General features: G+C 39.4%; 1 protein-coding gene across 1 annotated transcript in view; it reads left to right on the forward strand.

The window, feature by feature from the left end:
* zbtb16a (zinc finger and BTB domain containing 16a) overlaps positions 1 to 22,048 on the forward strand; it is a 197,372-nt gene extending 175,324 nt beyond the window's left edge. The window contains exons 4-6 of the mRNA XM_037687812.1: positions 7,269 to 7,439; positions 18,423 to 18,593; positions 21,800 to 22,048. Coding sequence (XP_037543740.1) covers positions 7,269 to 7,439; positions 18,423 to 18,593; positions 21,800 to 22,029 — 572 coding nt within the window. The 3' untranslated portion in view covers positions 22,030 to 22,048. The remainder of the gene's footprint in view (positions 1 to 7,268; positions 7,440 to 18,422; positions 18,594 to 21,799) is intronic.
* Positions 22,049 to 24,914: the final 2,866 nt, after the last annotated feature.

The raw sequence follows: 24,914 nt of genomic DNA on the forward strand, positions 1-24,914 counted from the left end.
ATAAGATTTGCCTTCCTTTGCTGGATGTTTTAAAAAAAAAAAATCTCTAAGCTAAGCGTCATGCAATTTTAATTAAGGTTATTGATCTAGATATTCAAGATAATTTATTACGTTTCAAGTACGCTACTTTGACTATTGTAAACATGTTTTTTTAATTTAGTTTTGAGAAAAATGGTCTTTGATTGAACTAGAATTCCTAATAAATGCCCAAAATAAAAATAAAACAAAAGCCATAATACAATTATGGGAGTTTTATTAAGCAGTTGTCATATTTATAGGCTGTTATTGCAAACTGGGAGTTAGAGAATCCTCTCCAGACTATATTTTTGTTTTTACTTGAGGACTGTCACTAAGAAGAGCGCAGTTTCTACTCAACTCATTAAAGCTCATAATCTCTTAAACTCGTATTCATTACTGAAACTAGCAGTTCTTGAAATAATGCGCATCACATGCAAACTTTAAATCAAATATTTTATAAGATTTTTCCAGCACTCAGAGTATTGAGGACAACATTCAGCTACTACGACACAAAGTTTTAGCTCAGTATTCATCAAATTGACTGAATTTTAGCCATGTTTGTGTTTTCTGACATCAATCAGCCATATTGAATTTGGTTGTAAAAAGTTGATTAGCTGCGAATGCGCATCCAGTGGTGTCCAGTCTTGACCCTCGAGGGCCACTATCCTGCATGTTTTAGACGTTTCTCTGCTTTGACCCACCTGATTTAAATGTATGAGTGATTAACGGGCTTCTGCAGAACTTGAAGGCATGCAGGGAAGCAATGACCGCATGCAGGATGGTGACCAGGATTGTACACCTCTGGTTTCTGAGAGTTTCATTAAAACTTAACTGAGTCACACGTTTTTGTTTTTTTTTTTTTTTTTTGCCACCAGCCAGATTCTGTACATTATGTATCCTCTTTATCCTGAATTAACAACATTGCCAACACATCAAAACATAAGAACCGTGTAAACATGGCTGCCGATTCTTCTTCTCACGCATGGCTGAAAAACAATAATAAGGTCAGGAGAAGGCTCATGTAAAAGCAAAACCACTGCTGTTGAATAATTTCTTGCATGTTCGATGCGCAACGAAACTGCGTAAAGTCAGATGTAAATTTCTGTTTCCCATATACACAGAGATTTAATAAAACTTTTTTTTTAATAATAACTTTGAATAGCCTTTTTGAAGATGGTCCATAATCAGTTTGCATGTGGATGACAGGTGTAAATATAGGAGAAGAAGGTCCTTCCATGAGAAAGTGTGGGTAGGGCCTAAGATCAGGCATGCTGGTGCATCATCACCCCGCTGCACATTGAAGTCATGGAAAGAGCCTTTAGCCCCAGGCCATTTCTCTGGTCCTTGCCCATCCGGCCACTGTCACCTCTCTTCAGGGAGTATTCCTCTCTATTACCTGCTTCTTTCCATCCCCCACTTAAATAACAGCAGCCCTCCCACTTCAGAACCATTAAGAAACTGCCTGCCTTTATAAAGAGATGGCATGAAAGGTAGAAAGAGGCCGGTTAGAGGAGATAAATTATTCCAAAACAGCCAAACAGGACTGAGACTAAGAACCCGACCACACCGGGCCCTCCAGCTCCTCCTTTCAGGTGTCACTTTCGGCTGACTCAATTTTACACTGTAATGGACCTCCTGGTTAAACTACTTTCCTCCAACCTTTTCTTCCTTTTTTATCTCTCCTCCACTCTCTTTATCTATCAGCTGCTGACAAAACCCTAACTCACTTTCCTGAAACACATAATTATTTCCTGCACCGACTGTATACTTTGGACCACTTAATTTTGTCTAAGAGTAATGGAAGTTAACACTTTACAGACCTCTGTTTGCAGACGAGAAGTTCAGTTAAAGCAGCAGACATTGACATTTTTAGCAAAGCTTCTTAAAATTTACTCACAATTTAAAGAAAAAAATGTTCAAAAACCTTTTGATTGTACCAGAAACAAAATCATAATCTTTTGTAACATCATTTCTCATTGCTTTGCCTCATTTGGGGTATTTCTGTGTGTGTTTTAAGTAAATCCCTACTACTTTGTTGTATAAAGGGTTTGTTTTCATGTCTTTTTTTTTGCTTTACCATTCAGCTCGATGTGTTGCACCATCACTACTGCCGAGACTTCAAACTGGTCTCTCTTTTTTTAGTACGGTGCTTCCACTTGTTTCCTTGTTTTGTTGTTTCAGTGTGTGTGAGGGTGTGTTTGCATTTGGGTTTCATATTTCCACCCTGCTCAGTCCCAAAGGTCAGAGGTGGGCTGACCTTTACATTCCAGAACCCTTTTCTCTTCTACTTCTCCATTAAAACCCATCCCTACCGTACATTTCTTTCACGCTTTCTGTCATCCACTCTGCCCCACCTACACAAACAACAAAAGCAAAATTGTTCCTTCAGTCGTCATTTTGAACCAATAATGATTTCTTTATGTGGCCATGTGGAAACAGTCATTTTTTACATGTATGTCCACTGATAAACAGATGTAAGACAATCGATAAACTAACAAAGTGTGTGTGTGGGGGGGGGGAGACAGGAGGCAGAATTGTCCTTTTAGAATCAAAAGTTCTAAATGGCTTCCTGAAACAGTCAATCTTGCTCCGTTCAGCCTTTTTTGCCACATTTAAAAGTATGAATATACTTGTAGGGGAAAAACACTTTGTCAGAAGTGGATTACCATCACTCATATTATGTAACAATGAAGATTTGTTTGTTTTTACTGTTCTGACAAAGAAAATTATAAATAAAATCAAGTAAATTATGTCAAAATAATTGTTTAATTAGCTGCTAAGTCAAATTGTCGCTACCAAAAAAGCTAAAGGAGCATAATGCTAGCTGAAAGCTAAAAGTAGCAAAAGCCAAGGTAAAACTTGGAAGTAGAAAACACTGGCTTGAAATTAAAAGCTAAAGAAGCATATTGCTAGCTGAAAGGCAAAATTAGAAAAAGGCCAGCTAAACATGATAAATGAGCTACAAGCTACAAGTAGCAAGTTGGTAGCTAAATACTAAAAGTAGCAGACCACTAGATAACAAACCGCAAGGCTAGATAGAAGCTAAAGAAGTAAAAAGCTATCTGAAAGCCAAAAGTAGCAAATGGCTAGCTAAAATTAGCAAAATGGCAGCTAAACATAAATGAGCTACAAGCTAAAAGTAGCATATTAGTAGCTAAATACTAAAAGTAGCAGACCACTAGATAACGAGCCACAAGGCTAGATAGACACTAAAGAAGTAAAAAGCTATTTGAAAGCCAAAAGTAGTGAATGGCTAGCTAAAATTAGCAAAAGGTCAGCTAAACATATTAAATGAGCTACAAGCTAAAAGTAGCAAATTAGTAGCTAAATACTAAAAGTAGCAGACCACTAGATAACAAACCAAAAGGTTAGATAAAAGCTAAAGAAGTAATAAGCTATCTGAATGCCAAAAGTAGTGAATGGCTAGTTAAAATTAGCAAAAGGTCAGCTAGTAAATGAGCTACAAGCTAAAATTAACAAATGGGTAGCTAAATACTAAAAGTAGCAGACCACTAGATAACAAACCAAAAGGCTAGATAAAAGCTGAAGAAGTAATAAGCTATCTGAATGCCAAAAGTAGCCAATGGCTAGCTAAAAGAAGCAAAAGGTCAGCTACAAGCTATAAATCTCAGCAGCACTCATTGCTACCAGTGCAACCTCCAAAAAAAATTTTTTTTAAATAAAAAAAAACAGGTAATAGTTTTGAACTTTCAGCCTTTTTATTTCACCAAATATGTTCATGTAAATTATTATCGGGTCATATTTACAGGGTTATTGTGAAAAGAACATTAGATATTATTTTAAGAGGCAGTTTAATTTTTGATTTGTTAATGCATCATATTTTATAGCAATACAAATGGAAAGATTTTCTGCTTGAGAGGTTTGCAGCATGGGAATCATTAATTAAATAGAGTTTACTCAAAGGCATTTTAGATCATTTACTGTTTGAGTAAGTAGATTTTAACGAGTTTATTTTATTTATTTTTTTGGTCACCCATATTGTTAGGGAGTAGTAACTTTACAACTTGACCCAGGGACGTTCAGTGATTAAAAAGTAATAAACATCCAGAAAATGTAAAAAATCTTATTTCTAGCAGAACAATAAAAATCACACAAACCACACAATGAAATAGAGGGTGGAGAACTTAATGGTAACATCAAGGCATGATAAATATGCTCCTCATAGTTAGCATCAATTTTGTAAAATGGAAAATCTCATATCCGTAACGAAAAATATTCCAAGAATCTGAAAATTAAGATTCATTCCTTGAAAACCACTTGTATAACTAAAGCCACGTTTTATTTATGAGTTTTGGACCACTTTATTTTCAGTCCTCAGATATGGGATGATAGATTCTAAACTATGGTCCTGCACCATAAATTCAAGGATGGTTTAATAACGTCATCAAACCTGGAATCGTACTTGTCTCACAGTGTGGCCTGTACTGCACCTATGGGACTACTCAAGTTAGAGGTTTTTTTTGGAACATTTGCCGCCATTTGTCAGATGAACTCAGATTTAAGATTTTCCACTCTATAGAGCTCATGCAGCTTGTGTCAGGGAATCACATGACCTGTTCCTCAAGTTGTAACGCAAGATTCCGTTGTTACCGTATTTTTTGGACTATAAGGCGCACTTAAAATCCTTTTAATTTTCTCAAAAATCGACAGTGAACCTTGTAATCCAGTGCACCTCATGTATTAATTCTGATTGCGCTTACTGACCTTGAACCAATTTTATGTGGCACACAACGCTCAAAAATCTGTTAAAACAAACTTATTTCACTTAATGCACCTTATAATCCGGTGCGCCTTATGTAATAGACCAGTTCATTGATATTGCGCCTTGTCTAGGGGCCGAGATGGTGTAGGGGCAGGGCAGCCGACTGGAGACCCGAAGATCCTGGATTCGATCCCCTGTCATTGCACATCTCGTGGTGTCTCTGAGCAGGACACCCAATCCCGAATTGCTCCCCGGGCGCTTACATAGCTGCCCACTGCTCCACCTGGGTGTACCCCAGGTACGATGGGTTAAATGCAGATAGCCAATGTTGTCTTTGTATGGGAACATACAATGATGACAAAACATAGCACTTTATTTATTTTATTATTTATTTATAATTCGGTGTGCCTTATAGTTTGAAAAATATGGTACTTTGTAGCAATGCTGTGGGTTTCTTTTTTAAAGTTTGATTTTTTTTTTTTTTCCTTTGAAACCATCAGAATATATTTTTCGTGCTTGGCAATAGTCGGTACAAATTGTCAAGAGGAACAATCTTTGCTTCTAAAACATTGACCCGGAATGTGACATTGCTATTACAAATAAAATAGTTTTGAGAGGTCATCAGATTGGCATTAAACTTAACTAGAGGAAGTGGTAACAAGTTTCCTGGTATGGTCTTAAATTCCCAGTCTCCTGCCCTCCCATCTTTTGGGTAACTTGACTCTGGTCCCCTGTCTAAGGTAAGATTGCCTTTACAATGCAAGTCAACCTGCCTGAACCAGACACTAGTCTAGGCCTGGGGACCCACCTAATACCTCTGTGTCCCTCTGACTGTCTTCATCTTAAAGTCCAAGTTCCCAGGCATCCTGATTGATGAAATTTGGCAATGAGATGTGTTTGGGGGTTTGGTATGAGACAATGTGCAGCTTCCTCACATTCCAAGCTTAAACCTTGGAATTTGTTCTCCAGTGCAAAATGATGGTCAGGCCTTTGCTTGATCATTTCTAGAGAGTCAACTGTGTGTGCTTACATTATCCATCCATCCATCCATCCATTATCTTTACCCGCTTCTTCCTTTTTGAGTCGCAGTGGTCACTGATGCCTATGTCTAACTATCACTGTGCGAGAGGCTGGAGGATACCCTGGACAGGTCTCCAGTGACCAATAGAGACAAACAAGACAAACAACCATTCACTCTCTCACTCACACCTAGACAATTCAGAGTTACCAATCAGCCTAACATGCATGTTTTTGGTCTGTGGGAGGAAACCGGAAAACCATGAGAAATCCCATGCATGAACAGAAAGAACATGCAAACTCCACCTAGAAAGATCCCGGGCCGGGATTTGAACCGGCGATTTTCTTGCTGAGAGGCAACAGCTCTTACCAGTCACCATGCCGCTGTGCTTATGTTAAATGCAAGTAGCTGTACACAACACATAGCAGAATAAAGCCTTGATTACATCCCTGTACAAGGTTCATTGGCACACCTACGTAGAAATTAGATTTTGCCTTTGTGTTGTTCTACAACATTCATAAACATAAGATTTATCTGTATTTTTAATTCTCTCTCACTGCAAAACTGGATTATTTCCTTATTTCCATGTTGTCCCCTCCTAACAAACCTGCTTTCCCAAAACTTTTCTTCCTGTCATGTCATCATCCTCCAATATCACCCCCCTCCATCATCAGACTTCTGTAGCGTGTAGAGCAGCCAAGAGTGATTGATCTGGTGCGGAGGCTGTCTCAGACCCGCCCCCTCCTCCTCCTCCTCCTCCAGTGGTTATGAACATGAGGCTGGCTGCTCTTCATAGATTTTTAAATTAGTGTCAGCTTTGCCCCAAAGATGTGTTATTGACTGATGAAATAGAAACTGAGCTCCAAACATTCAGTCCTTCCCCAGAGTTTTCCCCAGCCGGGTAATTGAAAAAGTGTGAAGGGAGTGTGTTCAAGGCAGAGTGCAACCCCGTGATGTGTGTGTGTGTTTGTGATTTTAGCTGTTTGTGTGTGCTCTTTATCTCTGCTGAAGAAAAATGCACCGTGCTTGCCAGAGTCAAGGCTCGATTGAAGTATTGCATAGGAGATCTTTATCTTTCTACACAGCCACCCTGAAACATGAGAATTGTGTACAACTTTAATCCAATAAATACAGGATGTAAGCCTGCAGAGGAACAGTTAGTAAAAGGTAAAGTGTTTGAACACCACTGCTGGCTTAATCACTGAGCATGCACAACCTTGTGTGATTTGTTTGTCACTGTGGCTCTGTCACAAAGAGTTCCTGGAAGATGTACCAACCTTGGATAGTTGTAGCAAGTCTTTTTTTGTCCTCAAATCAACTCAAAATTAAAATAAAGTAATTTTACCCACATTTCATTACAATAACAACTCTAATCCTCACATAATTATTAAGATGTGGAGACATATTAGCAGAAATACATGCAACCGGCCAAATAAAAGAAAAGTTGTGAAATAATCTCGCTTTGCTTCTGCCTGTAATTAACCTTTGGTATAATCGTTTTCTCTGCAGGGTCAGACATGGCCATCTTTTGCCTTCTCTGTGGGAAGCGTTTCCAGACTCAGACAGCACTGCAGCAGCACATGGAAGTGCACGCCGGCGTCCGCAGCTACATTTGCAGTGAATGCAATCGAACTTTCCCCAGCCATACTGCACTCAAACGTCACCTCCGCTCGCACACAGGTCAGTGGAAACACCCATTATCCATCTTTACTTTGACGAGGCTTTGACTCTTTTACAGAGTTTTAATCATTGTAGTCTGTTTTGCATGTTGCATGTGTGGTTTCTAACCTAAGCACAGAAGACTCACATTCTGAAGTTTGATCCTTCTCTCTACAGTAAATAGTACTAAATGCTATAAGTAATAAAGTAAGTAATGTTGGATCATTTAAATTAGTTTTTCTGGACTTCAAGGTTCATCGTACTTTATTGTCATTCGCATCACGTGGTACATGAGGTAGAACGAAACTGTACTCAAGGTCCCAGTTACACCCAAAAATAGCAAAATTATAAAGTATAAAAAGAAACAGTATACAAGGATGTAAGCTATGCACAAAGATATACACTAAACAAATGCTAAATACACTAAAAGATCTAAGATAAACACTAAACACTAATAATGTAAAATAGGGATGCACAATATTATCGGCATGGTATCGGTATCAGCCAATGTTAGCGATAAAGTTAAATATCGGACATCAGCCATTCCATCAAAAAACTCTGATATAAAAGCCTTCTGTTTTAAGTTATTATTTAATTTAAGAATCTGTCAAGTATATCTTTTAATGCTCTACTACTTATGTGCTTTTCACTTGTCGCTTGTGAACAGGTTGAGTTTAGATTTGTGACAATTTACAAACTTGCACTGTTCAAATGTTGTCATTGTGTTAGAGAGAGTAAATGTCATGAATACATTTGACATTAAACATAATCCTAGTTGAAGTGTTACATCACTTTCATCCCCCTTTTTGACATCTGCGTTTGGTATCAGGCCAAACTGACAAAGACTATGCAGAATAATGTAGTATTTTAATTCCACAGCAGAGAAAGCTATGTAGTCTCTGTAAGTAAGTCTAGGGGGAAAAATATTGGTATTGGTATCGGCCAAATAAGTTTTAACATATCGGCATATCGGATACCGGCCAAAAATCCAATATTGTGCATCCCTAAATAATAAGGTATATTAAAAAGCAGCCCGAACATGAATCTGTAGTGAGCAGATGGGTATGAATACAGCAGCATAAAGGCAAGAGATCAGCAGCATGGTTAATCAGCAGCACAGATAAGTCACATATGACCAATCACCAATTATTTGATCCTGTAACACAAAATATATTTAGTGCAAAGACAATGAGAGACCTACACAAACTAAACCACTGCAACTACTTCAAAATGACATAAACCATTATGACTACAACTCAGTCCTTTCTCAACACAAGATACTCTTAGTCTAAAACTACGGCTTGAAAAGTGGTGGGCGATATGCATTCTTCAAAGGAATTTCTATACGAGCCACTGCCACACACTCATTTCTGTGCCCATCCAGAGCTTAGGCTGAACTGTAAAGAATAAAATTCAAACTGACTGAAAAATCAGGAGCTTGGTCTGTGAGCCTTTTATTCCACTGAGGTTTTTTCAATTACCTTTGACACCCAACCGCCTGTCTGCGACCTTAAATAACAGTCTCACTGTCAGAGCTGGTTTAGCTCACCAGCTCACGGATAAATATTTGAAACGAAAGGCAGTGAGATGAGAGCAGTCGGCCCTATTTACAAGTCAGGCGAATACGCCATTAGTGTGTGATGGTGCTTGGAGCTGTGGGGCTTTGGGGTTGGGGGAGGGTGGGAAGGACGTGGCTGCTCGAACCGTCTGTACAGTAGCGCACATCTGTTCCCCTCACCAGACAGCAAGGAGGACACATGCGGTGTCTCTGATCCACCTGCCCACCCTGGCGACGCAAATGTCACCTCGGCTCGTCGCCGCAGCTGCAGATGAGACTTTTCATCCACTTTGAAGCTCATCCCACCACAGGCACGTGTTAAATCACAATGAGGCGGCCATGAAAGCAACCGTTTAAATATGATGCCGAGCCTTTTGTCGAGGGATTATAAAGTCAGCTACTCATACAGCCGTCACGGAGGCCAGAAATAGCAGGTCCTAATTTACCCTCAAAATAAAAACTATAGAAGCTTAGTGTTCCTCTACATTTACATTTTGTGAACACCAGTCAAATGTGACAGTGTAACAAAGTGGAAATGGTTTTTAAGACCAGACGGAGGTAGAAAGCTTATCCACCGTACTGAAACAACCCAATAACCAACCTGTTTAACGTTTACCACCTCACAGATTTTAGCGATGCATTGGATCACAACTATTTTTATTGCCTGCCACCAAATAATTAAAAGATATGTTTTTGCTCAATTGTGTGTGCTAATTTGTCTTTACTGTTAGCAGAATATCCCAAAATGGCTTTAACCTAACTGTTCTTACAGATATTGAGAGCTAAATCGTGGCATTGTAGTAGCTGACAGTAATTCACAATAAATACTCTTAAGTGTTAAGGGAGACAGGAATTTAAGGAGATGCAATCAAGAGCAAAGAAGGAGGTGGGAAAGACAAAACAGAAGGCATATGATGAGTTGTATGGGAGGCTGGACTCTAAAGAGGGCGAGAAGGACTTGTACAGATTGGTGAGACCGAGGGATCAGGCTGGAAAGGATGTGCAGCAGGTTAGGCTTGTTAAAGATAGGAATGGTAATGTTTTAGCAAATGATGAGAATGTAACAGGAAGATGGAAGGAGTACCTGGAGGAGCTAATGAATGAAGAAAATGAAAGAGAAAGAAGAGTAGAAGTCATGGAAACTGTGGACCAGGAAGTGGGAAAGATTAGTGAAGGTGAAGTTCAGAAAGCTCAAGGTTCAAGGTTCTTTACTGTCATTCGCTTCATATGTGGTACATGAGGTGAAATTAAATTGTGTACTCAAGGTCCCAGTTACACCCAAAAATAGCAAAAATATAAAGTGTAAAAAAAAACAGTATATAAGTATCTAAGATGTACACAAAGATATACACTAAACAAAGGCTAAACTACGCTAATAGATGTAAAATATATGCTAAACACTAATAATGTAAAATGATACGGTATATTAAACAGCAGCCCAAGCATGAGCCTATAGTGAGCAAATGGGTATGAATACATCAGCATAAAGGCAAGAGATCAGCAGTATGGGGGTTTCATTCTGAAATGAATGAAGAAGGGGAAGGCAGTAGGACCTGATGACATACCAGTGGTGGTTTGGAAATGTCTTGGCATTTAGGTTTCAGACTCAAATATTCAATGCCAAAAAGCCGAAGGAAGAAGAAGACTAAGTGTTAGAGGATCATGGGAAATATTCGAATATTGTAGGAGGATTTTAAGGTTTGACCAATAAGCCGATATGACATGCTCCAACATCAATGGTTTTAGTTTAAAGAAAAGGGAAGGCTGAGATTGTCATCATTGTATGTTCTCATACAATGGCAAAATTAGCTCTCTGCATTTAACCCATCACATGTGAGATACACCCAGGTGGAGCTGTGGGCAGCTATGTAAGCGCCCGGAGAGCAATTGAAGATTAGGTATTTTGCTCAGAGACACCACGACATGTGGGAATGGCTGGGAGTCGAACCAGGACTTTCTGGTCCCAGGTCGGCTGCCCTACCTCTATCCCATCTCGGCCCCAAAACGCTAACCTAAAAGGTGGCGGCCAATATGCATTTCTGTGGGCCTTTTATTTGAAAATGTGAACAAGTGTTTCAATTAACTGTTTTGTTTGTTGTGAGGCTAAATTAAAAACAAAGTGATAAAAATACAGAATAGCTCTTGTAGCTATGATTCAACACGTTATGAAAGCTTCTGACTAAGTAGAACTGGCTACAGATGAATTTTGGACTCATTCCATTTCTCAGAATAACCTGTCTTTTGTTATGTAGACGTTTAATTCCCCACAAATCCTACATCTTTAACGGGATCGTTGGAAAATAGAACTTCATTTGCTGAACAAAAAAAATATGATTTATTTAGGGCGCAAAAGTCGTAACTAAGACTTTGCACCTGACTGTATAACTGTCTGTTCTGAATTAGGACCTGATTTGGAGCTTGCCAGGAAAAATAAAAGCAAGTACATTTGGTTGCTATTTTTACTTTATTCCAACTGTTATGCTTTTTAGAGTGACTCATCGTGACAACTTTTAAAAATGGTGACACAAGATTAGAGTCAAGTACAGGTTTTAGTTAAAAACTCATATTTTAAAAAGCATTTGCTACAAATGCATCTTATTTCCCAGAAAATACAAAATATCACTGTGACAAAGCAATTGTATTGACATCTTAGCAAGGTGACTTGAGGTGTTCCTTTTAAGGAATAATTAAAAATAAAAATCAAGTCTTAACTTGGCTATTGTTTGGCATGTTGTTTTGGTAATTATCGCCTGCCACCAAATGCTAAGGCGAAGAAATAATATTTTTGTCCATGGCTGTGAGTGTGTTCATTTGTATAGTTAAAAAAAAAAACTCATTAATCACTGAACAGATTTTAATTAAACTTTCAGAAAGTTAGGGGAAGTGAACTTTATTCAAGATGGCTGCCACACAACTATAGGAAACATAAAAAGGCTATAACTCAGCCAATTTTACAGATACTAAGTTAAAATTTGGTGTGGTAGTAGCTGAAACTGATCCCTAACTGGATCTGAGTGCTAAGTGATTGTGCTAGGTTTGTGTTTAAAACATTGGCAGTAGCTAATCTAATCGACTTTGTCTGTCTTGGTAAAATATCTCATAAACCACTGAAATAATCATCGTATATTGCACTACGACTACTTCATATTCTTTAAAATTAACCACTTCAAGATGGCCACCACACCAAAATGACATAGAAAACACAAATGTAACTGTAATTCGCTCCGTTTTACACATGGCTAAAATGCAGCATAGTGGTAGCTGAGCGCCAACCCAAACACATACTCTTGTGTGAAAACTTGGAATATTGCATTGATTAGATCAATCATCTATTGTTATTTTAAGGTTTGAGCAAAACTGATACAACTTCCAAAATACAAGCTGAAAATAAGTTCAAACCTTGAGATGAAAGGAAGTGAGTGATTTGCGTTACTTCAGAGAAAGACTGGCTCTGTGCTCCGGTAGCGCCAAATTCTGGTTATACGTTTGGGTTTTGTGGATAGACTTTACTCTCGTTTGGAATTGAATCAGATCTTGAAGCGCTGAAAGTAAAGAAATAATTAAAATTTTAAGATACTGGATCAGTCTTTTTTTTTTTTTTTTTTTTTTTTTTGTTATTAAAGCGAGGCTTGCATAACTGATGATGTTGGGACAAGGCATCACAACTCCCACAGGTGTTGTTCCTGAGAAACAAAAGTCAGTTTTGACAAGAGCTCCCCTTAAAGATCTCAATTCCGAGGTTTTCAACCCTAATTTTAACGGACAGGCTGTGGCAGCTCATCTTCTAGAGAGAGCCTTTTAGATCCGTCTTGGTTATTAGTTGGATCAGTTTTTGGTTGTATCAACTGACAACAGAAAGCAGCAAAAAGCGCTTTTCTGGATGCTGATTGCGACCGCTTCATTTTACCTGTCTGCCGCCTTATCTTTTGAAAGCAGTCTTGCTGCTACTGACTCTGACACTGGATCACCATTTAGGATGGGAAGAGGAAAAAAACCTGATTTAATGGTGTTTATTTCAGCATCCTAATCTTGCCATCTCTCCTCCTCTCCCTCACTCTATTTCTTTCAATCCAGCCACAGTTTCATCATCTCCTCTTCATATTTCATTAGAGGCATGTTGTTGTTCCAGGTTATGTAGAGATATAGCATATTTACATTTGCAGTATAGGTTTAAAGTGTGCACAAATTCACAATGCTGGCTCGTGGAAGTGGCAGTCAGAGCAGCTGTGCTATTTCTCTTCCTAAGCGGCGCACACACACAGAAGACATGCACTCTCTTTACAGATCAGGCCTTCATTAATATTCTGTTGTTGTGCACTGTCTGTGTGTAAGTGTCTGAGTGTGTGTGTGTGTGTTTTTAACTCTGAGCCAATTTGCTGTCTGCTGTGGCAGGGTTGTTTTGTGTTCGCAGCTGTATTTGATAGCGCTACAGCCAGACAGAGGGGAAAAAGAAAGAGAGCGGACCGAAGCCAGTTCTGGTCTTGGCAGTGATGTAGCCCGGTAATTTACAGCCTCTTATCGTATATAATGAACACACCCCGTGTGCCCATGGGCACCCTTCGACGGCCCTTTGGGGTGTCAAAAGAGGTGATTGGAGAAAGGGGGGAGGGGGGTCAGGAGACGCAGGTGGTGATGCTCGGGGGCACCCTTGGGTTCACTCAGCAGGCTGCAGTTCCACCTCACTGTGCTAGGTCCTCATCTGCAGCGGCCCTGCCATGTGCTCACACCAGAGAGAAAGAGAAATGGGAAGGGGGGATAGGAAAAACGGAGGAGAGACAAAACGGGGGAGATAGGAAGTACAGATTTTTAACTAAATAAAATCAAAGTTGCATTACCTTAGAACACCCATGGAAATGTTCTGACCGAATGAAGTCTTGCGAGTTTAAAGGTTTGCAGTGAGATCACTGCCAAAGCTGTGAGACATCAATGCTTTTTGTCACTTCAATGCAAGACGCTGCCGTAACCAACTGAACATAAGATTTTTATTTTTGATTTTGCTGGATGCCCTTCCTGATGCACTTGTGAAGAGCAGAGGGCTGCCATCTCAGGCGCTCGGGGAGCAGACGTGGAGCCTTGCTCAACAGCTCAGAGTGAGGCGAATGAGAGAGGAGGAAGATGCTTCACCTTTCCCATTCAAATTTTTGTTGTAATGATCCGGGGATTCGAAGCCGCAACCTCCGGATCGCAGGCTCGCTTTATCTAGCTTCAAGAGTTACAACTTCCACCTAAACACACAAAAACATCTGGAATTAAGCCAGTTTGAGTGATGTTCAGCTAAAAATGAGTTTGGTGCTTTCTAAAAGTCATCTACCAACATGTACTCTAAGCACTATACGTGTTTTATAGTGAAAATACGGTGGCCCTGAGGCGTAAATGAACATTTGAAAAAATGGAATTACATTAAGCCAAACCGGGAGTGACAGGTATTTTACAGTAACAGGGTGGACGGTTGACTCAGGGACTCAATTTATTTTTTTAATAATTAAAGCATACAAATATTTTGACATCATGAAAAGTCATTGGATGAGAACTATTATAAATAGTACTATTAAAGTTATTTTTTAATGACTTTTGCTTTATATTTATTACTTAGAATTGTAACTTAATTTCTGGAAGCATGAAAGGGGGACATGGCAGTAAACCCAAGTTGTATTAAAAAATTAGATATAATTATTTTAAATAAATTCATCTTGTATATATATGGTTGTGTTTTATAGTAGAGGGGAGTCAAACGTATAAGATGAGATTAATAAAATAAATATTAGCCCACCTTTAAACAAAATATACAACAAAATATGGCATGAGGACTCAAAAGGCACCGTATAATAGGAATATTGTTCTGTTTTATGTTGTTAATAAAGTAACAAACAAAAAAAACACTTCTGGTTTGGCTTAATGTAATTCCGTTTTTTCAAATGTTGTTAATTTACACCTCAGGGATGCCGTAGAAAAAAAAAAATGTCAGCTATAACAACAGAGTCAACAGGCCGTTTTATTTTTATTTCTTTTTCATTTATAATTCTAAAGTAATTGATCCTATATTACTTTTTCTTTGCTGTTCTGCTCTTAGTAAAGTAATGTTAGGAGCCGGACGAGCTCATGTTCGTAATAATTAGCAGGGTTTTTAGTCTGCAGTAGGCTGTAGAGAAGCCATGTTTGACTTTAACTGCCAGATAAAAGGTAAAACCAACTAAGTTTGTCTTAAAAATAAAAACATAAAGTGAAGTCTCCATTCAGCTACACAACACCGTAGCTGTTCTGAGCAACAAGCGAGGAAGCAAAAACTGTTGCTTCACATCTGGAGGAAAGCCAAACAAGTTCTTTATAGCAGCAGTGGAGGTTGTTTTAGGAACAAACACTTCCATTAGAAATAAAATATTTTCAAATACTTTCAATTTCCTGCTCCAGATTAGATGAGAAATCCTCAGCACTGACTGCAGTTTTTTATGATTGGTTGCTCATTGTTTCTGTAGGGCGGGCGTTAAGAGGAATAATCAATAGTGTGATTTGGCTGAAAAAAAACTGCATCCCCACAAATCATAGAATAATAGATGAAATGTTCCCCATAGGAGATCGTATGTTCTCTGTGCTTTGGCACATCATCCACACATTTTAATCTATTGCAAAATGTTCAATTGCCCACTCCTTGCCTGAATAAGGCTTAACCTCATTCTAACCTTAATCTAAAGTCTGAAGTTGTACGTACCATTCATTTTGTGTTGAATTAAGAAATACAGAAAACGCTTTTCTTATCTGATTTATTTTACACCAGCACTAGACGTTTGCACAGCAACAGGACATTAGGCATAAATAACCCTCCATAGGCCTCCTCTGTGCATTAGTATCCCATTCACTGGTCTGATAGGAGGCCCTAATTAAAGGCAGGTGAATCTGAACTCAATTATTATTCTTGCAGCATCGTGCAAGCCCACCACGCTCTGTGATGGATTGTGATCTCTGCTGTGGTTGAGACGCCAGAAAGAGCACAATGTCTTACAGCGGGAGCCACTGATAACTTCATGCAGACAAATAAAGACTGTCACTTTTATTGATTTTTACCCAGCCCCCACCGCCACCACCATATACATCCACATCTCCCGCTCCATCCCTTTCTTGGTTTTTATTCCCCGTCCCTTCATCCCCATCGCTTCCCTTTTAATGGGAACGCGTCCTACATCATCCCCAAGGCATCTGAAAACGTTTTCCTCCATAAAAGTATAACAAAGACATAATGTGACCAGACTCAAACATTTTAAATTCCACTTTTCATTCCTCCTTTTTTCCTGTCCGCCAAAACTAACTATACATGGATACTGTATGCACTTGAGTGAAATTGTAAATAAAACATGCGGATGGAAATTAAATTGTCTCTTAACAGTGGGGCAGTGGTAGAGGCACATAATGAGAAATGCAATTTATTCCCTGGCACGTTGCTGCTTGGACAGGCAGATAATGAAAGGCATAGGTCATTGATGGTGACTTAAACCTGCAGCAGTGCGGTGAAATACATTAATAAATATCCGCAACATTACTTGGATGGAGAGCATAACACGTAGGGGAGCAAATGACGCAAGAAGCAGCTCCTCGTCAGACACGAGAATACAATTAGTCTTTGGACTGCTGGTGAGAGGCTCCCCGCAAATCATAATATCCCTGATCATTGACATCTCTGAATATCCATTACAGCTACCCAGTAGGGACCTGTGCTGTGGCAGTCTGAGGAGCCGAACTCTGTGCCCTTTATGATTATTATCTCAGACGTCACACATACTATACATCCACAACGCACCAGGTGTCGGAAACACATTCTTGCTATTTTGATCAAAAATTATAAACGTTATGCCCGATTTCATGCAATCTTGTGGGCTCTTTAGCACTCAGTGAAGATGCTTAGGATGCCTCTCAGCTACTACCACAACGAAATCTGCTCAATATTTTTATAATTGACTGTGTTATAGCTGTTTTTGTGTTGTTATGGCTGAGTAGTTGGGGCAACCATAAGTCCATAATAAGTCCACATGTTAAGTTTTGGATCTATATCCATTGATTACTTTTGTAGACAGAGCTGACACCAGTAGTTAATGCCAAAGCTGTAAGCATAAATATTGTCTTGTGGAGAGGATATGCGTTTTGTTTTTTGTTTTTTCAAAAAATTATTGCGACTAACGATATTGTTTGAAATTTGACAATAATTAGTAATTATTGTCAAATGTAAGAAGAAATGTTAATTTGTTTTGCGTGAAGTACCTTTTTTCAACCACCGGATGCAGTGCAAGACTGTTTGAACCGAAGGATGGATAGTGAGGGAGCGAGCAGCGTGTCTCTTTAAGAAAAATGGGAGGGAGGCCTCTTGACATGACATGGGCTGTCTCTCTTGGGTTCTCAAACTGGCGGCCGCTCGGTGTGGTTTGAGCTCTTTAGCATATTTTTCACACAAAGCTTTTGATTTAAAAAAAAAATCGGTAAACAACTTCTCAGCTTCTTTTTGCAGAGAAAAACAACTTTTTACACGACGGCACAGGTTTCAACTGAATTTTGGAGCTTTGACAAGATGGAGGTTTTTTTCCTGAGGTCGACCTGTTAGCTTAGCTTATAGCTTAGCTTCTCAACTTAGCTTCTTTTATCGATCCAAAACCACAATTTTGGATGGTTAAAATGGATTTTAAAGAGAAAAGAGAAAGGGAAGGTTCAGTGAAGAGCACCGGACCTTTCGTCATCCAGTGTCTTCAGTAGAAAGAGACACGAAAAAACAATAAAGCCAATAAATGAAAATGATGTCGATAATTTTAATTTATCATGCGATTAAGTGATTTATTGTTTATTGCGACAGGCCTGCAAATCAAAACACCTGGAATAGAATGAGAACAAGCTGCTTCAATTATTTTGTCAAAAGTAACAAAACTGCTATTTTTTGGATTTGTTGTTTAAAGAATAAACATTCAAAGCTGGTTGATTCTGCGTCGTCAAACTTAGGCAGTCATTCTTGGTTTAAAACATTAGTCAGGGTTCTGTGTTTAGTGACTACTGCAACCGCGTGGTCAATAATACATCTCACAGCTGTTGAATAGCTGTGACAGGCTACAATTATTTTGCAAAGCACAATGCGTGTAGAAAAAGAGAAAAGATGGGTTGTATTTATCTGCTGGTATTAAAACAGGTATTCATTAGGACATAATGCCTGATGTTCGTGCATTGTGTGTAACCCAGTCAAAATAATCAGGTAAAGCTCAGTTGTGAAGCTTCTTTTTAGAATCCCAGCAGAGGCAACTCTACTTAACGCAACCTTTGTTTTATTTAGCATGCTAATTAATTCATAGCTTTCTGTTTTTGTCTTACTCTGGCTACCAAAACTGTCCATAGGACCTGAAAAGAAGAGTCATATTCTGCTTTTGCAAAGTTTTGAGTAAATTTCCCCCTTTTTTTTTTTTTTTGTTTCCACATTCCAGCAGGGGACCACCCATTCGAGTGTGAATTCTGCGGGAGCTGTTTCCGAGACGAAAGCACGTTGAAGGGCCACAAGCGCATCCACACCGGGGAGAAGCCCTATGAATGTAATGGCTGCGGGAAGAAGTTCAGCCTCAAGCACCAGCTGGAAACCCACTACCGTGTGCACACAGGTGCTGCAACCACAATATGAGTTTAGCATCTAAACACTGCTGCTCCCTATTGCGTAGGAAAAATACAAATAAAACTAGAGAAAATGCATTTTCTACACAAATACAGTGCTAATGCTGAGAGCTGAAGAATTGTGCTGAAAGAAGAAGGAATTGTTACCTGAAATGTTAAAGTTAAAGCATAAGCTAAACTCAGCAAACTGGTAGCTAAAAGCTAAATTTAGCAAAACAGTAGCTCAAAGATACCGTAGTTAAACAATGGCTAACTCTGTTAGCAAGACGTTTGGTAAAATAAGCGCAAGTAGACAAAAATAGAGCAAGTATATACTCAAGTTAATATCACAAAACAATAACTGAATCAATCTGAATGTGTTTCAGTTGTGAAACTATAGAGTTAAATATTTTAAAATGATAAAAGTTGCAAAGAAACATCATACCCGTTTCCTAAATACAGTGGCAGTTAAGACTTTGGCCACGCCCACTCGCTGTGTTGTACACAAACGTGTTTAAATGATCGTTCTTATGAGTGCCTGTATTTGTACCTGTGAAATGGGAACACAATCAGGCTGTTATTTAACTGTTGAACTTCAGCTGAGCTGCTCCTCTGAGGGCGAACGACTCCTGTAGTTTGAATGACTTTTAAGACAAACCTTTATTTTACGCAGAAAAGATTTGCAATATTCTCCCCTTGAGGGCAGGATCTAGTACTCTGCTGTGTATATGTGCAATGCAGCCAGACTGGTACACAGTATTAACATGTAAAATTATAAAGGTTTAAAAAAAAAAAAATGCGAATGAGGAGATTTCTTAGGAATTTGGACATATTGAGCACAGAGAAGAAAAAATGTGCCAAAAAATGGCAAAGATCAGATTACAATGATTGTGTGTTAACACAATATGCTAACTTTGTTTTTTACGTATATTTAGCTTTTTGGAGGATTTAGATGTTTTTCATTAAAACGGCAATGAATAAGGTTATCTTAATGTTGTAAATGTAGGTCACAAGTTTTAGGCGGTAAACTATGAGCATGGTCAAATTCAGTTTTAACTTGTGAGAATTGAATTTTCACCAAGTCCCTTTGAAGTGAAAACTTGCACAACACTTATCACCTATTCATTTTCTGTTGATAGGTGCATCCAAATTTTAGACTAGCACTGCCAGTAAGAGGTTTAGCAGATTTTCCTGACCAAAAGTCCCAAACACACGTGACAAAACAAACAATTAAGGAACCTAAAGGCTGCTCACTAATAAATAGATTTTCCTCTAATAACACCCAGGGTTAAAGATTTTTTATTTGCACGTTAAATAAAACAGGTGTGTAATAATTAATAGACTTTACATATTATAATACTACCTTCAAAATAGCAATGCAAGGTTTTTAGCTTAATTTTGTTTTTTTGCTAAACTGAGTTAGCATATTATCTTTTCAGCATTCAATTAAGGCACTATTAGAAAGACATTTAAAAAATGTCCAATTACTGATTTCACTGAAAACCTCAATGTTTCGGTCTAACCCTTTTGAACTCTTTGAATGATATATAATTCTGAAGCTTTTAAAGAACTCCAGGATATCTAAGTTGCGAACCACAGGCCAGAGCAGATGAAAACAAGTATTCCTGTGATACAGTAGATGAAAGTCTCAGACGACTTTGTATTGATCCGAGTATATTTAGAGCCCCATAAAGATGTTGACACAGTGATAGGCTAGGTGCCTTGGAGAATGAGTGCATGCTGCAAACTCGATTGAGTGAGTATAGTCTACCACGAGCGCTCACCAGGGTGGCACACGGCCAAGGGTTTATGCTCTCTCGCCATCTTTTTTTTCCTCTAACACACACAGCAGCAACCCTCCCATCTCCCATTCAATAAACCAGCTGTTAAGCCACACTATCAAGGCTGCCTGTCCAATAATTGGCTCCCCTCCGTCCACCCTTTCCCCTTTTGTATGAAGGAGGGGGGGCTCTGCGTTAAGCCGGGGAGCAACAGCAGATAACAAGAGCAAGTGACAAGCTCACAGTCAAAGGCCACCTCGCACAAAAGGAGCTGCTTGATGAATCATCGACATTGGCACCCTGACCCCCACCCATCCCACGTCTCTCCACACATTCTAAATGCCAATGGCTGATCAATAGCAAGGCTCCATTTGCAATTCATTATTAGCTGGTTATTTGAGGGGACTTTGTTTACAGTCTGGTTATCAATATCCACATAGTGCATGTGTCCACAGTGAAGCAAATTAGGTTTGCAACACTGTATTTGTTCTTATTGGCACCATAGCACGGTCCACAGCAGAGGTCAGGGTTACCCGGAGCTCCTCAAAAACAGACGGAGCAACAAAGGCACAAACATGGCTGTTTTGCCGATGCGAACGTGTGAGGCTTCAGCTGAAAGGTGACGGGCAGCACCGGGCCAGATCGCTTCCGACAGCTCATTTCAAATGCCATTGGTAAAGGTCAGCATTTACATGTCTAATTTGAGTCTGCCGGCTTGAGCGCCGGTGGATTATTCCCTGCCATCACTCAAATCATTAGCACGTTTAGGATGACTGCTGTTGCCAAATTGAAATGTGGCTGTTGAATATAACAGCCCCACAGCAAGAAAGCAGTGTCGGACTTTGATTTATAACACCTCCAGGAGTTTGAAGTGGCAGGTTGTGTATATTCTGTAATGCACCTTAGATTAGTTAATGTTTTATGTTGTTCAAAGGTAAAACCTATTGGACTTGTATTCAGTCACATTAATGAGAAATTGCAGCCGCTGTCATTGTTTTGGAAGCTTAGGCTTTAAATCCATCGATATAGATAATAACGGGGCAATGCCACAAACAAAAAACAAAAGAAACGAAACAAGTAATTTCATTTTAGATATAAAAAAAATATCAGTTGGACTTGAATTATTAGTTTTACTTTCGACTTAGCTGCAGAAAGATGTAGTCAAAACATCTTGCAGGCTATAAATTTGTATTTTAGGTGCTTAACAATAATAGTTTTTGTGTGGGCTAACAAAACAAATGTATTATTTCTAAGGGCTTTCATGTAGATGCAACTAAGAGTAATTAGTAGTGTTTATGGAGCCATAAAGACATTTCACAATCACATTTTTGCTCCTAATGGACATATCACTTCTCGGCAGTGGTGTTTACGACATTAGTAAATGACAGCAAGACTAACGTAACTGTTGTCCTCAACCACCTTCTCATCGTCTGTAGGTGAGAAGCCATTTGAGTGCAAGCTGTGCCACCAGCGATCCAGGGACTACTCGGCCATGATCAAGCACCTGCGTACCCACAACGGCGCCTCGCCCTACCAATGCACCATCTGCCTGGAGTACTGCCCCAGCCTGTCAGCCATGCAGAAGCACATGAAGGGTCACAAGCCAGAAGACGTCCCCCCAGACTGGCGCATAGAGAAGACCTACCTGTACCTCTGCTACGTCTGAGATGGAGAAAAGTGAATGAAGAGGGAGGGGATGGGGTTGAGAGGTAGGAGGAATGTAATGGAGTGGATAGGAGGTCTTGAAGATTGTGGAATGTCCACGAGAAGATGCTAGCCAAGCAGGGGTTTGTTTTCTCTTCTTTTCCTTTACTTGCAATGAGCGGCTGGGGGGGGAAAGGGCAGGAATGTCGGGGCAGAAGTAAAAAGAGGAAGACTTGGACACGGAGAGGATTTCTCCACCATTGTTCGGATTCACCGGGTCATTCACTACACCTGCAATTGTGTTAACGTTTCGGGTCATTTCATGTGGCGCCATAAAGCAAGTAGACTGCGAGGAAGTGACTCTTTGGATGATGCTGCCACGTTGGTGAAAGAGCAGATTCTCAAGGGCTATCTGACCTGCATCGAATCCTTTCTTCAAGTTTTGTCTTCTTTAAATTTTACATATATATTAATTTGGTGTAATTTCATCTCAATAGATCAGTGGTTCCCAACCGTCCTTGAGGAACACCATCCTGCATGTTTTCGTTGTTTCCCTGCTCCGGCACACCTGATTCAGTGATTTAATGACTTCCTCATGTTCTGCAGAAGTCTGCTAATCAACCATTATTAAAAGCAGGTGTGTCGGAGCAGAGACGCAACTAAAACATGCAGGATGGTGTTCCTCAAGGACCAGTGTTGGGAACCCCTACAGTTGATTACCTTATGGCCTTGCTTTCTGAACATCAATGTCCTTTAAATGACCAGAACCCAAATATTTATCCGGGACAAAACCTATTTTGCAGGTTTTGGGTAGCCATATCATTTTTTCGTTTCATATTTTCAGTTTATATGTTCGTTGCGTCACCTCTCCTTTACAATGACCCACAGGTCACAGAAATCTGCTAATTAACCTGCCCTCGAATAAAACCGTTCAGAGATGATAGCCCATGAGAATTGTCTGAATTAGAGCCTGTAGGCTTATGCAGTAGATGATGCAGTTGAACTGGACTAGTGAGAGTATTAAAATGCTGCAAACCACCCATGTGGTTCTGAGCAGGGAAAATGCTAAGCGCTGCTTTTTTGTTGGAAGTCTCCCCAGTTTCTTCAGCGGTCTTCCTGGTTCTGCATCTCTTTCAGATGAGGTTCTGGAGAAGCCTGAGTCACCACTGGCCGCTCACGGTTCTCCACAGAGAACCAAAGGCTAAACTTGCGACACTTTCTTTTATCATATATTGTTTTTTTTTTTGTTTGTTTGTTTTTTTAGCTCTGCATCGTAGTTTATCATGGCTTGATTGCACAAGTAAAACAAACTACGACAACAGTTTCTGTTTGATGTCAGCAAGGTATATAAATCCTTCATAGAATATAACTCATTATTACAGTATCACAAAATAAATCCAGCATGTTTACTTATTCAGCAATAGATAACTGGACTGCTTTTTATTCATGCACATTTATCCAGATGACTATCAGTATCTCACACTAATGATAAAGTACATAAACTGACTCGGTAACATTTTGACTGCAACAGATCTATCAGTTCGCCACAGAGAAAATTGGGAAATGGTTGTTGTCTGTGGGAATCCTGTGACTTGGACTTTAATGGGGGAAATAGGTTTAAAGAAGTGCTGGGAACGCCTTAGCAGCACACCACCACGTTTGTCGAAGGTGCGGTGCAGCAGTTTAAAAAACTACAAGTGGCTTCAGTCCCTAAATGTGAAGCCTGGTGTGTACAAGGCCATATTGAAATATGTGCTCCAGCAGGTTAATGCTTTTTATTCAACGTCAGAAACGTACAATTCCCACTTTAGATTAAATATACTTTCCGCCTACAAGTGGTTTAAATGGGACATTTTTGTCTCTCCAACGTGGACATTGCCCTTGCAGCTGTTGCGCTTAATGTGCTTCAGGCTGGGCCAAGCCCCAAGTTTACAATGTAAAAAAAAAAAAAGATTTTATTTGAGAATATGCACTGATTTAGTACCTCTAGGTCCTGCCTTATGATTTAATGCGACTTACATTGGTGGTAACAATGCTACTTTTTAGTTATGTTTGTACGCATCCTTACACAGCACGGAGGGTGGATGTAGGCGCCCTCAATAACAGATTTAAATACTTCTCGGCTTTTGTTGTGTGTGATGCAGAGCGGACGTCTAGGGGAAAAACATTCTTGGCAAACGTGAGAATCGGTGGGAACTTTCTGGCGTCTTTGTAAAACAGTGTTTAACCTGTGAGGCATTCAGAGTCACAAGGATTGCGGTTAAACCCATTTAAAGAACGCGAGCGCACATCACAGCATCTTCTAGGGAAGTGACGTATCCAAAACCATCGGTGGAGTTGAAAACAAAAGAGTGGAGTCACTGATCAGACGAGGCACAGACGAGCAGCTGAGGAGGCGACCTGTAAGGCAGCAGAATAAATCAACTCTTTCTGTGTTGTCTGTGCGCTTTGTCTCTCCTGTCTCTTTTTGTTATTATTATTGACCTTGAGTTCGATCTCAACACATTGTACTTGAATTATCTCTTTTCGTGACCTCATGTTTCTTGTATTTTTAATTTCCCTTATGTTTCATTTGTACATTTTAGCTTTTTTTGTTTTTGTTTGTTTTTTTGTGAGTGCATGTTGGAAGATGCATTGCAAATGTGATGAAGTGGAGCGTACGCAGAATAACTTTAAGTGCCACAAAAAAATGTATTTGTTGAATATCCGATGTTGTGTTTCTCTTTGTGCGTACTTGTTACCAAACTTGGTAATATTAACCCTGTTTGTTAAAGAGCCGGATGGTTTGGTTGTTTGTTTTTTTAAAAAGCTACCTCTAAGTTTGTGTTTCTTTTTTTTTTTTTTGGCCAAAACACATATTTGAGTGTGTTTGTTTTTTGCATTATTTGTCAATGCTACTTCATCTCA

Source organism: Nematolebias whitei, chromosome 14 (assembly GCF_014905685.2).
Source record: "Nematolebias whitei isolate Nwh7 chromosome 14, NemWhi1, whole genome shotgun sequence".
Taxonomy (NCBI): Eukaryota; Metazoa; Chordata; class Actinopteri; order Cyprinodontiformes; family Rivulidae; genus Nematolebias; species Nematolebias whitei.